Below are 17,655 nucleotides of genomic sequence, written 5' to 3' on the forward strand. Positions count from 1 at the left end.
CATCATTATACAGTTCAATCAAGGGCATAGTATTTTTTAATCATTTTTGGGGGGACTTGTATAACTCATCACAATCCATCCATCCATCCATTGTGGAGAACATAGCATTTTAATAAGTTATAATTTACAGGACCCATTTAATTCTTCACATATAAAAATAAAATTTACTGAAACGCTGTGGTGTAAGTATTATTTACTATCTCTATTTTAGAAATGTAGAATCTGAGCCTTGGAAAAGTACGGCAAGTTGGCCAAGGGTGATGGCTTCCATTGTGCTTACAGTACTTTTTCGTTGCATGGGTAAGTCCTCACCGTCCAGCTAGGTGGGCTCTCAGCTACTCACAGTCCCCCCATGGGAGCAAGACTTGGCAGTCTTCTTCCATAAAGACTTCAGCCGTGACAATCTCATGGCATGGTTGTCCTTTGACTCGCAGGGCTGCTCTGAGTCAGAATGGACTTGAGATATAAGAAGAACCGATTAAGCACAGAACAGATGGAAGACCATAGATGCCACACCACACAGACATTGCAAAGGAACTGAGGGGGAAAGTCAAGAAGAGACAAGGACCTTTCCCCAGAGTGGACACAGAGAAAGTCTACTAGGAGCGGGTGCTCAGAACTCAGACTTCCAGCCTCATGACGTGACAAAACACAATTCTGTTCACCACACCCACACACTTGTAGTATTTCTGCTTATGAAGCACTAAGAAACTGAAAAAAAGCAAACAAACAAACATGGTCTTTTTTTTTTTTTTTGAATTCCAAACATGGTCTTACAGTGACTGATAGCCAGGATAGAAAGCCTAAAAAGCCAGGGGTCCTTGAGTTCATTTGGACTTAATGTCACCCCAGGTGCTTCACAGTAGAGTTGTTTGAAGTAGATCAATCATGAGTTATTCTTTCTTTCCATGTATGTCTATTGATTCACACTGACACTCTTAACTCAGCAGCCAGTCACTTAATATTTTTGGTACCCAGCGGGGAAAGTCTAGGTTCTTTCTGTTACCATTCCGCGCTGCCCCCCCACCCCCCACCCCACCCCCCGCAAGTCTTGGAGCACAGTCTTTTATTTTTTTTTCTTCTAGACTTAGCTTTGTAAACACAATGACATGCATGGAATTCAGAGTTGTTTTCATTCCCCCGTTAGGCCTTTCTCCTATGAGCCAGATGCAGAAATAAATGGCTTATTTGTTTTGCCTTTTTGACATATGAAAAGAAAATCCATGTTGCTAATATTCACGAATGTGTCCGAGGACGCCTGGGCGTTTCCACTGGGGTGGAAGAGCGCTCAGTGGCATTTCCCCCTCATGATGCCAGGCACTGCAGAGAAGGTAGATTTGCCCGGAGCAAGCTGTGACTGGAGGAGCCAGAGGCTTCTGGCTGCATTTCAGCTCTCTGCTGGAGAAGGGCCAAGAAATCACATGCTGTTTGGATTCAAAGGGCAAGACAAAGAATGTCCCTCTCATCTGCCCTGACAATGAAGTCTAAGAGGTGAGCAGGAGGCTCTTTCCAAGTTGTTGCTTCAACCCACTGAAAGTGTCAGGACAGTAGAAGAAAAGTGAGCCTATTAGCCAGACCTCCTGGGGTTCCTAATAAATTATTAGTAATAGCAGCATTTAAAAATGAGTTAATGAGAGTATAAATATAAAGGGAATGGAGATGGAAGATGCTGAAAGGGAACGTTTCAGCCATCTGGTCAACCCCCTCTATAATTGGGAGTCGGGGGAGTGGTGGCAAAACAAGAGAGCAAAGAAGTAAGGAACATACCCAGGGTTTTTACAGCTGGTTTGTGTAACAGACAAGACTCCTGATGTCTTACCTTCAAGGCTGGATAAAGAGTCCCCAAAACAAAAGGCTACCTTTGCCTACGTAGGGAATCAATTGGTGGCATGAGGGTACTATTCTTCAGTATTTTGTTAGTTAGGTAATATTTCATAAAGACTGCTATAGTTTATTGTGCCAGCCTGGCCGATAAACACAAGTAGGATTAACTGAAGGGCAGAGGGATAAATGGCTCGGTGAGCCTCGCCTTGCTTGTTCTGTGCCTCAGTTTAAAGGGGTACACTACCTGTGGGATGCCTAGCCTGTGGACTGTGTCACTGTAAGTTGAGGTCCCTTTAAGCCCACACAATTGGAATGTTCATCTCTGAAGCTGGGGACTGACAGTTGATGACAGTTGGGGACCTGCCTTGCTGTTTGCTGCCTGGGTATATATAGCCCAGCTCTCTCTACAGAAAGGGACTGGCACCTGGCAGCTCTCAAAACTTGAAGGACTGCTAGTGTCTCACTGCTTTATAATTTAACTGTTAAATTCTTGTATTATCTATCTGTATATTAATTAACGGTTTATTTCTTTAATTATATATCTATCTTTATAAATATATTTATATATAATTACTAGCAATCTGGTTTGTCTCTCTAGAGAACCCTGTCCAATACAAAGACCAATTTCTTTATCTTGGACGTAATAGGGAAAGGAGGTTAATGTAGAAGAAAACTCAATTTTCTGTTTGTTTTTAAGTGTATTGGGCATACAATCCACACATCATACAATTCAATACTTCAGTCATATCAGGAAGAGTTGTACAGTCATTGCCACAATCAATTTTAGAACAATTTCTTCTTTCTTAATCTCATTGTTATTAGTTCTCCATTCCTCCCTAACTTCACCTTCCTTCCCCCAAGAAACCACTAACCTAGCCACCATCTCTATGATTTATTTTCCTAGATTTCATCTACAGAAAAACATACAAAAAAGAAAACAAAAAGGCTAATACTAATAACAAAGTAAAACAAAGAAAAATCTCAGTCAAAAAGGAAGTAGAAGATTTTTAAAAACTAGAATAAATTGAAAATGGGCCAAAAGGGGGATGAAAACTCAACTTAATTGTTGACAGAGAGGAAACCCCTCTCGATTTCCAGCCCCTTCCCAGTCTCCTGCTCCTTTCCCTTTGCAAATGGGCGTCTTCTGTTCTTCTCAATGGGCGCCCTGGTGTCAGAGTGGGCTACACATGGCTACTAACTGCCATGTCACCAGACCCATTCCACTGGATGGAGAAAGAGGAAACCATCGCCTCCTGTAACAATTAAGGGCCTTGGAAATCCTAGAGAGCAGCTCCACTCTATCTTATAGGTTCCTTATGAGTTAGAGTTGACCTAAGGACAATTGGTTTGGTTTGGGGTACTCTGCTCAATAGACGCCCTCTGGTGTGCTGTTGGCAATTGTTGGACTGCTCACCATACAGACAGAGGTTCAAGCACACCAGCTGTTCTTCTGGAGAAGATGAAGTGATCTGCTCCCATCAACGGTTATTTGTCCTCAGAAACGCTCTGTAGGATCATTGTGAGGCTAAATCGACTAAATCAGCGGTTCCCAACCTGTGGGTCATGACCCCTTTAAGGGTTGAATGACCCTTTTACTGGGGTCTCCTGATTCATAACAGTAGCAAAATGACAGTGATTAAGTAGCAACGAAAATAATTTTATGGTTGGGGGTCACCACAACATGAGGAACTGTATGAAAGGGTTGTGGCATTAGGAAGGTTGAGAACCACTGGACTAAATGGTAGTGGGTTTGGGCGGATGCTTTAGTCTTCTCAGGTAGACAAAGAATGAAATAGAGTTGTTTCACATTTACTATTTGCTCACTCCTCTAGATTACTAAGGATTTCCATTCTAAAAGTAGGAGAGTAATTTAGCTCTTCCTTACTGACCAAGGAACCCTGCTGCTGTAGTAGTGTCATGTTGGTCTGCTAATCACAAGGTCAGCAGTTTGAAACCACCAGCTGCTGTCCAGGAGAAAGATGGGTTTTTATTCTCATAAAGGACTCCAGTCTCAGGATCTCACAGAGATCCCTGCCCTAAGAGTTGACATGAACTCCAAGGCAGTGAGAGAGAGAGAAAGAGAGAGATCCTGACCTTGTCCCTCGTGCTTGCGTTGGGTCCTCCTCGACTCCACCCCCAGGCTTAGCAGTGATCCTTGGGCTGAGTGAGCCAGGGGTCATTAGGAAGTGGGGTATAGAGAGAAGACATGGGTCTAGGCTGAATATCAGCCCAATTAAGCTTCAAAAATTGAACCATACGAAATTGCAGATGTGCAATTTGATAAGCTAAACTTGGAAACGAAAACCTTAGCATTCTTAGAAAAAATGTATGACCTATTGTTTCATGATAGATTAAATGATATGACAGCAAAAGACAAAATAGGTACATGAGGCCTCTTAAAATTAAATACATCTGCACACCAAAGACTTTATCAGCAAAGTGAGAAAGACAACCTACAGAGTGGAAATAAAAATTGGGGAGATAGTGGCTAGATAAGGACTTAATGTTTAAGTGTACATAAAACAAAGCCAGTCAGTTCTAATCCATGTGTTACAGAGTGGAGCTGCACCTTAGGACTTTCAAGATGTGATCATTCATAAGCCAACAGCCAGGTCTTTCCTTCAAGTGCCTCTGGGCAGGTGGAAACTGACAATTCTCAGTTGATAGTTGAGCACTTAACTGTGCTGCCCAGGGTGCTCTCTCTTCATTTTAGAGATGCAGAGACAGGTTTAGGGATGTTAGACAAATTGCTCATGTTATAAATTGAATTGTGTCCTCCAAAATTATATGTTGTACCTTCTCACCCTTATTCCTATGCTTATAAGGAGCCCTGGTGGTGTGCTGAGTCATTCCACTCTAAGAGGGTTCTGTGGGGAAAAGATGCAGCAGTCTGCTTCCAACGAGATTTCTGCCTTAGAAACCCGGTGGGGCTGTTGGGTTGCTATGAGTCCAAATCAACTAGAGTGGAAGGGGTCTGTGTGTTTTGGTAATGCCTTTTAGGGAGTTCCTGAGGGTTAACATGTTGGGTTCTTAAGTGCAAAAGGTCAGCCGTTTGAAATCACCAGAGATTCATCAGGAGAAATATGAAGTTTTCTATACGTGTAGTGTGACAGTCTTGGAAACCCACAGAGGCAGTTCTGCTCTGTCTTAGAGGGTTGCTATGAGTCTGAATAGACTTAAGGGAATTGTGTGAGGTTAGGTAATCCCTGAGTGCTATGGATGAAATGGTGTCTGCTCCCCCACAACATGCATGGTAAATCCTAACCTTGACGCCTGTGGAGCTCTGGTGCTGCAGTGGGTTACACATTGAGCTGCTCATCCACAAGACCAGTGGTTCAGAACCACCAGCCGTTCTGAGGGAGAGAGGAAGCTTTCTACTCTTCCCAAGAGTTATAGTCATGGTTTCCCAGAGAGGCAGTTCTATTCTCTCTGGTCAGATGTAATCAATTCATTGACTCCCCAGCAGTGAGTTTGTTATCGCTTGTGGTTCTAATCCCTTTTTGGAATGCATTCCCTTTGATATGTTCATGAGTCTTAGTGTGGGTGTGTCTTGAGTCAAACTCTTTGGAGATATAAAAGAGATTAATCAGGGGGCTTTCTACTCCTGTAAACACAATTTCCTAAACCAGTGGTTCTCAACCTTCACACTGCAGCGACCCTATAATACAGTTCCTCATGTTGTGGTGACCCCCAACCATAAAATTATTTTCATCGCTACTTCATAACTGTAATTTTGCTACTGACCCCTCTGAAAAGGTCGTCGACTCCCAAAGGGGTCGAGACCCACAGGTTGAGAACCGCTGCCCTAAACCCACAGGGGGGTGACAATGAGTGGGCATCAACTTGACTGCAGTGTGAGCAGAGAAGAGGTAGGACAAGCTAGATGCCGAGACACGTGAAGACCTCAAAGGAGCCAAGAAGCAGAGACTGAGAAGACAACACCTACCTCGAGAAAAAAACCTTCCGCTCCAGCTAGCGCTCTGAATTCAGACTTCTAACCTCGTGAAAGACGCAAAATCAAATTTGCTTTTTTTTCTTTTTTAATGGTTTTATTAGGGGCTCATACAACTCATCACAATCCATACAGGCATCAATTGTGTCAAGCACATGTGTACATTCATTGCCCTCATCATTCTCAAAACATTTGCTCCCCAAATTTGTTAAAGCCAACTACTTGTGATATTACTTTACAGCAGCACTAGCTGTCTAACATAATGGCTGGTGCAAAGGGTTAAGTGCTGGGCCACGCCCAGAAAGGCTGGAGGTTTGAACTTGCACACATTCCTTGGGACTAAAGACCTTGTGGTCTGCTTTGAAAGGCCATAGACTTGAAAACTCTATGTAGCCCAGTTATACTCTGACCACGAGTTCAAGGATTGACAACTAGTGATGGTGGAAGGTGCCCTGGATTGCGCATGTGAAAGTTAGTGGTTTTAAGGTGGCTTCAAAGGTCGATAGTTTGAACTTACCAGTTGAAAGACGTGGCAGTCTGCTTAGACTTACAGCCTTGGAAACCTTAATGGCGGTTCTGTTCTGTCCCATTGGGCCACTCGGTGGCGGTGGGTTTGGTGTCTGGTGTTGTACTTTAGAGCCTTAAAAAAAGCAATGCAAAAAACTAGTAGAGATGTAGTGTAGGTTCCAGTATTTAGTTTTCATGTGTAGCCTCCTATAACCCAGAGGGTCTCCATAACCCTGTCCTCTGACGTGGATGTTCTTTGCGAAGACAGGGCAGTCCTCATTTGGGTTTCGCCGACTCCTCCCTGTGGTTAATTCAGGATGTGTATTCTTGTCCCACACGCTCCTTAGGTGACATGTCTTTCTTGGGATGTCGCACCTGCAGTCGCTCAGTGGCCACCTACCTCCATTCTTGATGTTACTTTGGTCACCAGGTCAGGCTCTTGTCTGATTTGCAACTGCTTTGACCTACAAAAATGTCAACCTCAAGGTTCAACTTAACAATTTTTTTATATGTGTCCTCTGCCTTCTCTGATTCTGTTTCCCAATCTTTTCGGTGTGAACCCTTTTCACGCACTGAGTGTTTCAGATGAGGTCTCGGGTATAAACCAGTCCCAGCAAACTGAGAAAGAACTCATAAACACGGGCGGCTATTATATAACGCCCCCCAGACAATGTGAGGGGATCTTTGTCTCCATCTTCTTCTCAGATGATCCCAACTACAATTTAGCTCTTCCCATGAACCTCAGAAGGGCAGGTCCACTGTGCCTGACACAATCGACTCCATGGCAGTGTGATGCTCGTGGGGAAGCAAATCCGGGCTAGAGGACGGAGTGAGGAGGGCAAGAAAGACATTCGAAGGGGGAGAGGTAGCCTCAGTTCAGCTATTTCGGTTTCCTCCTGGATAACCGAGTGTAGAGGGGGTGCCCCACATCCCACAGAGCTGTTGTTTTGATCCTCAAATGTATGTAAACGTCTGGGGGGTGGGGCGCGTGGATTAGATCCTCTAAGAACCCCTTGGATGAGGAAAACAGAACGCTTGCTCAGATTCTCTTTTTCTTTTTAAATTTCCCAAGCAGTGAATGGCAAGGTATGAAACAAACAAACAGAAAACAGCGAGGTCAGGCCTCGGAGATCGTCCCCAGTGCACAGCGAGCGCGTGCCCTCGCTCCGGGCAGCTGGCTTGACCTCTGGGACCTTCGGTTTGCTGGTCTGTCCTGCGAGGGTACGGACGGGCGCACCTGCCCTCGGTCCGCCGTGGCCCCGAACGCCGCCCGGCGGGACCTGGTCCTCTCCCCGGCGCCGAGCGAGCCCCAGCCACTGCCCTGCCCGGCCCGGCCGCGGCGGCGTCGCGCGAGCAACGGTTCGCGGCGCGGCCGCAGGCTCCTCCCCCGGCGCCCGCGCCCGCCCCGGCGGCCCGGTCTCGCAGACGCGCGCGGGCGGCCGCGCGAGGGGACGGTCCGGCGGAGGCGGCGGCGGCGGCGGCGGCGGCGGCGGGGGAGGGGCGCGGGCGCACAGATGGGCGCCACTGAGAAGGGCGGCACGAAGCGCCGGCGGCTGCTTTCCTCGCTGCGGCGCTGGAAGGCGACCCGGCGCCTGTGGAGGACGCGCTCGGCTCCCGGGGCGGCGCAGGGTGAGTGTGGGCGCGGCCCCCGGGACCTGTTACCCCGCGCGGCCGGCCGGCGCGGGCCTCCCGGGCCCTTCGGCCGCCCGGCTCGCCGCGCCGCAGCGGGGGTCGCGGGCGGGGTGCCGGCATCTTGGGCCGAGCTCTCGAACCGGGACCCGCTGTCCCACTTGGGGGAGGGGGGACACCGAGCGCGGCAGGGGCGGTTTGGTGGCCTGGAGGCCGAGGCCCTTCTGATTCACCCCACCCCCTCTCCCACCAGATCCATCTTCGAGATGCGTCTCTGTCGACCGGTCCCCATTCCCGACCCTTCCTGGCCCCCTGAGCATCCCCTGTGGGCCCAGATGGCTGTAGCTTGTTTATCCCCCCCTCTGCCCCTCTGGCTTTGGCCAGAGAAGATCCTGCGCGTCGTGGGGGCAGTCTTTCGCATCCTCCCCCCCAACACATGGCCTGGTGTCTGCAATGCAGTACTGCTGAGGCAATTAATCTGGACCCACGATCCTCCCCTTTAGGACCTGTCCCAGCTGTCCAACCTGTCTGCTTTGATGCTTCTTCACCCAAGGGCTAGCCGCAGCAAACTGTTTTCTAGACAAATCCCACTTTATCCGAACATGGCTTCACTATTCGTTCATTCCGTAATTTTTGGTGACCCTCTGGTGAGCTCGGGCCTGGACTGAACAGATAGGGTTCCTGTTCATGGAATTACTTCTGCAAGGGGAGACGCATTCCACTCATAAAACAGGCAATGCACCCCGAGAAATGACTGTGCCCGTTTTTCGAAGAAATGCAGTTGGCTGCTGGCAGTGGAAAAGCAAAGGAGGGAGATCCTGTTTTACTTGGTGGGTAGACAGGGAATGGCCTCCATGAAGCACAGCAGTTTGAGACCAGGAAGGAGATGGATTGGGAGTTCCTGCAGCCTGGAGTGGTGGACAGATTTCCAGGAGGAGGGAATGACAAGTGGGAAGATTCCCGTGTACCTGCTACTTAGCAAATGGGAAGGCTATTGAAGAAGAGATGGGGGAGGGAGGCTGAGGCCAAATCAGGGGCTGGGTGGGCCAGGGCCAGGGCCAGGAATTTGATTTTATTCTAAGGGAGCTGGGAAGCCATGAATGTGTTCTGAGCAGGACTGTAACATGTTGTGCCGCCTCACTGCCTTTTCCTGATCTGCAAGGGCCCTACTGTCCTACAAAACGCCATCTCCTCTGTGATGCCAGCCCTCGGATTACTGCCACCTGTAACCTCTCCTGAAGTACTGCATTGCCTGTAGGGCATTTGTCCCTGCGCATCTGGTCTTTGTAGATTCCAACTGGGCAGATTTCCAATCCACTTCCTCTTCACATCCCCTGAAGGCTGAACGCAGGGTGTGGCACTTTGTAGATACCTGTTTGCTGTATGAATGGAAGATTTGCTGGCTGCTGCACCAGTGTGTGTGTGTGTGTGTGTGTGTGTGTGTGTGTGTGTGTGTGTGTGTGTGTGTGTGTGCGTGCGCGCACGCATGCGCGCTCTCCCTTCCTTGTCCTTTCAGTCCACTTCCATCATCTGAGGATTCTTCCTAGAGGCTGACGTGGCATGATTTCTAAAATGGCTGACCTGATCCTGGGCAGAAGGGAGATTTCACCAGGGCCCTGTCATTTTTGCAGTCTTTCCCTCTTAAGGTTGTTTTCAGGCTTAAATGAGTTCATGAAGTAAATGAGTCAATAACTGCAATGCACTGTCACATAATCAGCAGTATGTGTACAACTAAATGTGACCAGGGGCCGCAATAATGATCTGTCAAGTATTTATTGTGTTAGACACAAGCTTTTCTAGAGTTGGTAGGAAAGACCCTCACTCACTTATGGCCGAGTCGATTCTGACCCATAGTGATCCTGTAGTGACCTGTGGGTTGGCATTACTCCATCGCTGGCTTTCAAATGTCACCGTACCTATACCATTCCCCCTCTGTCATGGAGGACCATAGCGGAAACTCAGTAGCGCGTCAGGCTGCTGGCGGTTGGCCACCTGGTTTCTTGTGCTCCTCTGAGCAGTTCAATGAGATTGGCAGTTGCAACAAGTCTTCCTCAAGTAATAATTCCGTGCATAGTGTTAGCGTGAGGGTGTGCGGATTTTTACAAAGAGGCAGGGATGGAGATTGCCACTCTAGTACCTGGGCTAGGATGAGGTTTCTAGTTTCATAATGAAAAAAATACAGATCTATGTTGCATGCAGTCACTCTCTCCTGTTGCCACAGCTGCTCCCCCCTAGAGATCCTGCACCCCTCAGCTCAGCGCGCAGGGCCCATTGTCCTCTCAGCAGTAGGTCCTGGGAACCCATCACTGGAGTGACTTGGGTGCAATATGAGAGGGCTTTACAGAGTTCATGGGAAAATCCCACTATCTTTCCAGCCCACTTTTCCAGAAGCGTTTTGAAGCCCCTTGCATGATTCTTTGCGCTTCACAGAAATGTTTAAGTACCAGATCTCCCTTCAATCTCGACAGCTCTCGTAGAAGCTCAGCTGCTATTTTTCTTTCCCTTTAGAGATGAGGGAGGGGAAGCAAGAGAGGCTGTGTGTTTCACAGGAGCACATGTAACTGCTGGGGGCCACAGTTGTGGCATACATGGAAGATTTGCTGATATGTTTCCATGTGTGTTTGTGCATGTGCAGCTGCAGGTGTGGCAAGGGCAGACTCAGGCCTGACTCTTGAAACAGCATGCTTTCTGCCACGTCTTCAACAGAGAGGAGCAAATTAATGAATACCATACAAAATATTTCAATTTGATTTAATTTAAACATTTTATTTGTGTATTTGTTCTTATGAAGTACATAGGAGTTTACTTCATATAATCATTTTTGTATTCAACAGCATAAAATAACTTATCAGCCCTTCTGATAGCTTGCCTTACTCCCTACCTCCTATTTTTTTGTTGTTCTTCTTTCCTTTGTAGAATGTTATTTATCCCTCCATGCAGATTAACACCTGGCTACCCAATAACCCAGGAGGCCCTGGTGGCATAGTGGTTACACAGTGAGCTGCTAATGGAAAGGGCAGCAGTTCGAATTTCCTCAGGAAAAGGACTAGATGTTGGATTCTAGTGAAGACTTGCAGTCTGGGAAACCACAGGGGGCAGTTCTACCCTGTCCCCTGGGGTCGCTATGAGTCGGAATCGACTCCATGTTAGTGATTCTGGTGTTCAGTTTACCCTCTAGCCTATTTCTTCCCCTTCTCCTCCCACCCTTGGTAACTGTCAAAGACTGTTTCTTATAAAACCCTTCATCTTGATGCTTTTTTATAACACCGTCTCTTAAAGTTTTTATTCTTTTGTGATGACTAACCCCACTCAGCATAACATCTTCCAAATCCATCCATGTCATGAGGCATTTCACAATTTCATCATTACTCTACTTCAAGATGTATTCCATTGTGTGTATCCATTCTTCCACTAATGGTCGCGCAGGGTGTTTCCATCTTCTTGCCATTGTGAATGATGGTAGGTGCACCTTGTGCGTGGATCTGCTTGTATTCTGATCCTTATTTCTTTAGGGCATATACTGAGGAGCAGGACTGCTGGGCGATATGGTGTTTCTATTCCTATTTCTTTGAGGCAGCACCAGATCAATTGTTAGTGTGGTTGTACAGTGTTTGGTCCCACCAGCAATCCCACCAGCAATGTACAAACATCCTGAACTCTCTGGATTCTCTCCAACAATTGTTATTTATTGCTCTTAATTTTTTTTGCTTTCTATAGTGTTGGTATGTGAGGTGGTATGTTTACTTTTGAAAGGATGCTTGAAAGTCTCATGAGCTTGTCAGTGTCACTTTGGACATTGAGTCTCATAGGCTTTGGAGGCAGACAGACTAAAATTTGAGCCTTCCATTTCTTTCTTTGTTTTAAATCATTTTATTGGGGGCTCATACAACTCTTATCACAATCCATACATACATCAATTGTGTCAAGCACATTTGTACATTCGTTGTCCTCATTGTTCTCAAAATATTTGCTCACCGCTTAAGCCCTTGGTATCAGCTCCTCATTTCCCCCCTCCCTCCCTTCTCCCCCCTCCCTAAGCCTGCCATTTCTTAACTGTATGATCTTAGGTGAACTATTTAATCTTTCTGAAATTCAGGTACCTATCAAGTGTAAAATGGGGATGATAAGCCCTATGCATGATGGGTGGTGAGGATTAAGTGAGTGAATGTAAGTGACATGCCTTGTACATGTAAACGGCTCACAAGATGATCCTGGTTGTTGTTATTGTTACTATTGAGACAGCTCTTCCACCAGAACATCATGCCCAAACATGGTCAGTAATGGGTCTGGGACGTTCTTGAGCTGTGGAGCAAGACCGTGGCAGGAGACTCCTTCTGGAAAGCTTGGGTTAGTGTGAGGCTCTCCCACCAGCACCCTTCTTCCGCCGCCATTTTTCACGGGGAGCCTGTATGCATGTGAGAAGCAGCGTCTTTTACAGGAATTCCTGGCAGCTTCTCAGCCTAACATTGCATGATGAGCACAGCGGGCAGACCTTCAGTTTGGAATGACTGGAGCCTTAAAGACTGTGTAAATTCAGAGGATGAGTCTGAAGTTTGCCACACAGACGCTTGTGATGATGCCTATAAAATACTTGGAAGGGCAATTACAGGGTTCAGGTGATATGCTTTTTCAATTTTGAAAGATGCTATCGAGGTGACCACTACCCATTTGTACTACTTTATACTCCCACCAGCAAGTAGTGCGTGAGAGTCTGAATTTCATACATCCCTGCTTCAGCGGGATTGTCAGGCTTTTCAACGCTTGCCAACTTACTATATGGAATGCCATTCATGGTTGTTTCACATTGTTTCCCTGACAACTAATGAAGCTGAGTATCTTTCCATATGAATATTGGCCATTAATGTGTACACCTTCTCATGTCTTTCGCCTTTTTAACTTATTTATAGAAGCCTTTAAATATGCTGGATATCAATCACTTGTTAGTTCTATGCCCCAAACCTTATTTACAATGCCAATAAATAGATGTTAGCCAGAGAATATACCTCACAGGGAAAGGGGTTCAAAATGGGAAGCTAGGCCAAATAGAAATTAACCCCCCAAATGTTTCCCTCCTTTCCAGAGCAGCACATTTTAGCCACAGGCAAAGCTGTCAGAGAAAGGAGTCCGGGAGGTGGAAGGATTTGGTGAGCAGCAGCTTGCCTGAGCCCTTGCACCGAGGGTAAGACACTGGCTTCACTCTGTGCTCCTCCCACCAGAAGCTACCCCCCTAAAGACCTAGTGGGACAAGGGGCCCCTTCCTGACTGTAATATTTCTTGGAAAGCCCAGGGTTGGGAAGTCAACCTCCTGTCATTAGATCATGCTTTCCTGGACTGAGATCCTGTAGAAAGGACAGATACTTGACAGCTGGGCTTTGAACTGGTTCATTCTAGCTTACCCCTTGCTGATAATTGGCATTTCCATTCCAGATAATACTGAATCTACATTTTTTGGCTTTTATTTAAACATTTATTTTATTTAATGTATTTTTAAAGGAATTTCTTCTTTATTGTTTTTTAAAAAAATCATTTTATTGGGGCTCATACAACTCATCACAATCCATACATACATCAGTTGTGTAAAGCACACTTATACATTCATTGCCCTGATCACACTTAAAATTCACTTTCCACTTGGGTTCCTGGAATCAGCTCCTCATTTTCCTTTATTTCCTTCCCCTCCCTCCCTGTTTTCCCCTCCCTCATGAACCCTTAATAATTTATAAATTATTATTTTATCTTATTTTATACTGCCTGGTGTCTCTCTTCACCCACTTTTCTGTTGCCCATCCCCCAAAGAGGAGGTTATCAGGGAATCCAGGGTGGACGATACCTTCAGGACCAAGGGTGTGAGGGACGATGCTGGGAGAGTGGAGGGTGAGTGGGTTGGAAAGGGGGAACTGATTACAAGGATCCACATGTGACCTCTTCCCTGGGAGAGGGACAGCAGAGAAGGGGGGAAGGGAGACTCCGGATAGGGCAAGATATGACAAAATAACGATGTATAAATTACCAAGGGCACATGAGGGAGGGGGGAAGGGGGAGGGAGGGGAAAAAAAAGAGGACCTGATGCAAGGGGCTTAAGTGGAGAGCAAATGCCTTGAGAATGATTGGGGCAGGGAATGTATGGATGTGCTTTATACAATTGATGTATGTATATGTATGGATGGTGATAAGAGTTGTATGAGTCCCTAATAAAATGTAAAAAAAGAAAAGAGGAGAAAAAAATGATTAGGGCAAAGACTGTACAGATGTGCTTTATACAATTGATGTATGTATATGTATGAACTGTGATAAGAATTGTATGTGCCCCTAATAAATTGTTAAAATTAAAAAAAAAACAAGAAGAAAAAAAAAAAGAGGAGGTTATTTGTAGATTCCCGAGATGGGTTCCCCCTTTCTACACTCCCCCTCCCCGTTCCCGCCCCATATCGCCCCTCTCACTGTTGGTCTGAGGAGTTCATCTGTCCTAGATTCCCTGTGTTTCCAGATCTCATCTGTACCGCTGTGCATCCTCTGGTCTAACCAGGTTTTCAAGGTAGAATTGGGATCATGATAGTTGGGGGGAGGAAGAGTAAAGAACTAGAGGAAGGTTGTGAGTTTGATTATTGATACACTGAACCCTGAGTGACATCTCCTCCCCACTACTCCTCTGCAAGGGATGTCCAGTTGTCTACAGATGGGCATTGGGTCCCCATCATGCGCTCCCCTCATTCACGAGGTTATGATCCTCATCCCCCCACCTTGCCTTTGGTGCTTGAAACCTGATCCCCTCGGCCCTCCATGATCACACATGTTGGTGTGCTGCTTCCATGTGGGCTTTGCTGCTTCTGGACCAGATGGCCGCTTGTTTACTTTCAAGCCTTTAAGTCCCCAGACGCTATATCTCTCCATAGCCGGGCACCATCAGTCTTCTTCATCACACTTACATATGCACACATTCTTCTTCAGCGTTTATGTGAGGAAGGTGATCACACGATGATGGGTTTTGTTCTTTGGTGTCTGCTACCTGATCCCTTCAACACCTCGTGTTCACTTAGGCTTGTGTGCTTCTTCTTTGTGGGCTTTGTTGCTTCCGAGCTAGATTGCCGCTTGTTTACTTTCAAGCCTTTAAGACCCCAGATGCTATATCTTTTGATAGCTGGGCACCATCAGCTTTCTTCACCACATTTGCTTATGCACACATTTGTCTTCAGCGATCATGTCGGGAAGGTGGGTATCATGAAATGACCGTTTAACTGAGCAAGGTGCTCTTGTATTGAGGGAATGCGCGCAAGGAGGCCCAATGTCCACCTGCTACCCTACTATTGAACCTCTAAATATACGCACATAGGTGTAGTTCCCCCATAATCATAAATATATTTACATATGTACATGTCTGTATTTAGGCTTCTATGTATGCCCTTTGCCTCCTACTCCTTTCCTCTATTTCCCTACGCTTTCCTCCTGTCCCACTACCATGTTCAGCCTTCAAACCAGAATTATTGAAACCTGAAACTACATTTTAGCAAGCTCCCTTGGTGCAGTGAATTCTAATCCACAATTGGACAGAGTAGAATTTATGTAGGACAGAGTCAGAGTAGAACTGCCCCATAGGGGTTTCAAGGTTGTAAATCTTATGGAAGCAGACTGCCCTTTGTCTGACAGAGAAGCTAGGGGTTCAAACTCTGGGGCTAGCAGTTAAATGCTTAACCTCTTTGCCACACCAGGCTTTCTTGTTCTAGCCATAAATCAATCAACCAAACAAACAAATCTACTGCCACAGAGTCAATTCTGACACAAAGTAACCCAAACTGAGGTTTCTAAGACTGTAAGTCTCCATGGGAGCAGACAAGGTACATCTTTCTCCCAGGGACTGGGTGGTAGGTTTGACTTCTGACTGAATCACTTGAAACATTAATAATGTTTCCAATTTAGCCTATTCCCAGGGCTATTGGAAAGATCAAATGAGGTTGTAGACATGAGAGGACTGTGGAAATGTTAACGAGTAACCTGTACTTGGTCAAAGTGGGGAACCCACACGGAATGATACAGTCCTTGGACCCTGTCCTTTCTCTGACCACCTATTCTGCATTCAGGTGAGTGAGTGTGGAACAGCGGTTGTCGGTGTGTTTTCTGGGTCAGCAGCAACAGCACTTGTTACAAATGCAGTTTCCGATACAGAAATTCTAGGAGTGGGCCCAGCAACCAGTGTCCTACCAGCGCTTTGGGATTTGTGATGTGTGCTAATATTTGAGATCCATTGGCTTAGTGAGTTGAGCAAAGACTTCACAATCTGTAAATGTGGGTTTAAATCTCAACTCTCCTTTGTGACACCAGCAAGTAACTCACACTCACTGCAGTGGAGTCAGTTCCTACTCATAGGACCTTATAGACAGGACAGGGTAGCCCTGCCTCTGTAGGTTTCTGTAGTTACTCCTGTAACTCTTTACAGGAGTAGAAATCCTCATTTCCCCTGACAGAGTAGCTGGTAGTTTTGAACTGCTGGCCTTGCGGTTAGTAGCTCAACTGGTAACCCACTATGCCATCAGGCTCCTAGCAAGTTACTAGACCCCTTGTAAGTGGAGGATGCTGTGACTATACTTTCCTCAGGATTATTGTGATGAGTAATGACCTACAGTGTCCTGAGTCTGCTACTCATTAACTGTGTACCCTCTGGTAGTTGTTTCAGCTGTTCAGCAACGTAAACAGCGACCACAGATGTGGACTTTGTGAGATGTAATACACAGAATCAGACTGCCTTTGTCTGTGGGAAATGAAAATGGAGAAGTGCAATGTCAGCAGCCAAAAAAGGGTCAGGGGATGGTTGTGGAGCAGGCCATCAATCGCTCTTATGTAAGTTCAAGTTGAAGTTGAAACTTAAAACAAGTCCACACAAGCAAAAACACGACTGTGGTAGGTTGGGTTGACTAGAGAAAAAAATCCAGTGACACTCGTATATGTGTAAGAGAGAGCTTTCTATCAAGAAGTAATTATCCATCCAGAAAATATCCCAGCCCATTCCAACTCAAGCCCATAAGTACAATTCTAGTCCATAAGTCCCTCTTCAGACTCACAAAGCCACATGCAATGATGCAGAATGCAGGAACAGCATAGGCTGGTGGGTGCAACATCTTGTGGATCCAATGGCGGTAGAAGCATCATAGGGCTCTAACAGGTCTCAGGGTGGCTCATCAACAGGAAAGTAAAAGCAGAGGGTGGGGGAGGGCCACACCCACAAGGAGGTACCATCAGGCTGTGACGTGATTGAAAGGCTAGGCTCCACCCCTTCACTATAATATCGTCAAGTTGATGTGAAATTATGTAACTACCACAATGATATACCATCTTGAATATATTCGACTTGAATTTGGAAAACTTCTTAAGAATAGATTTGCTTCATTGAATAATAGTGAGAGAGAGAGACGCCATGATCTGTAGAATGGACTTTAAGAACATACGCGAAGAGAGCAAAAGGCCATTAAAAAGACAAAAAGGAATTTTTAAAAAGAGCAAGAACTGAAAGAAAAAAAAAAGACAAGAAAGAAAGGAAAGATCAAGGTGGCCGTCAGAAGAGACTCCGACACTTGCTCTTGACTGTGGAGTAGCTACAGCAGTTGGAGGAAATGATGTAAAAGGTGAATAGAACATTTCAAAGGAGGGCAGCTTGAGAAGACAATAATGTGTAAAGACCTAGAGTTAGAAAGTAAAGAAAGAAGAGCAGGCACAGCATATATCAAGTTGACAGAACGCAAGAAAAAATTCAA

General features: G+C 46.1%; 1 protein-coding gene across 1 annotated transcript in view; it reads left to right on the forward strand.

Moving 5' to 3' along the window:
- The first annotated feature begins 7,782 nt into the window (after positions 1 to 7,782).
- The window catches only part of DNAJC6 (DnaJ heat shock protein family (Hsp40) member C6), a 191,160-nt gene continuing 181,287 nt past the window's right edge, over positions 7,783 to 17,655 (forward strand). Inside the window, exon 1 of the mRNA XM_075557188.1 lies at positions 7,783 to 7,912. Within this exon, the coding sequence (XP_075413303.1) occupies positions 7,798 to 7,912 (115 nt within the window). The 5' untranslated portion in view covers positions 7,783 to 7,797. The remainder of the gene's footprint in view (positions 7,913 to 17,655) is intronic.

Source organism: Tenrec ecaudatus, chromosome 1 (genome assembly GCF_050624435.1).
Source record: "Tenrec ecaudatus isolate mTenEca1 chromosome 1, mTenEca1.hap1, whole genome shotgun sequence".
NCBI lineage: Eukaryota > Metazoa > Chordata > Mammalia > Afrosoricida > Tenrecidae > Tenrec > Tenrec ecaudatus.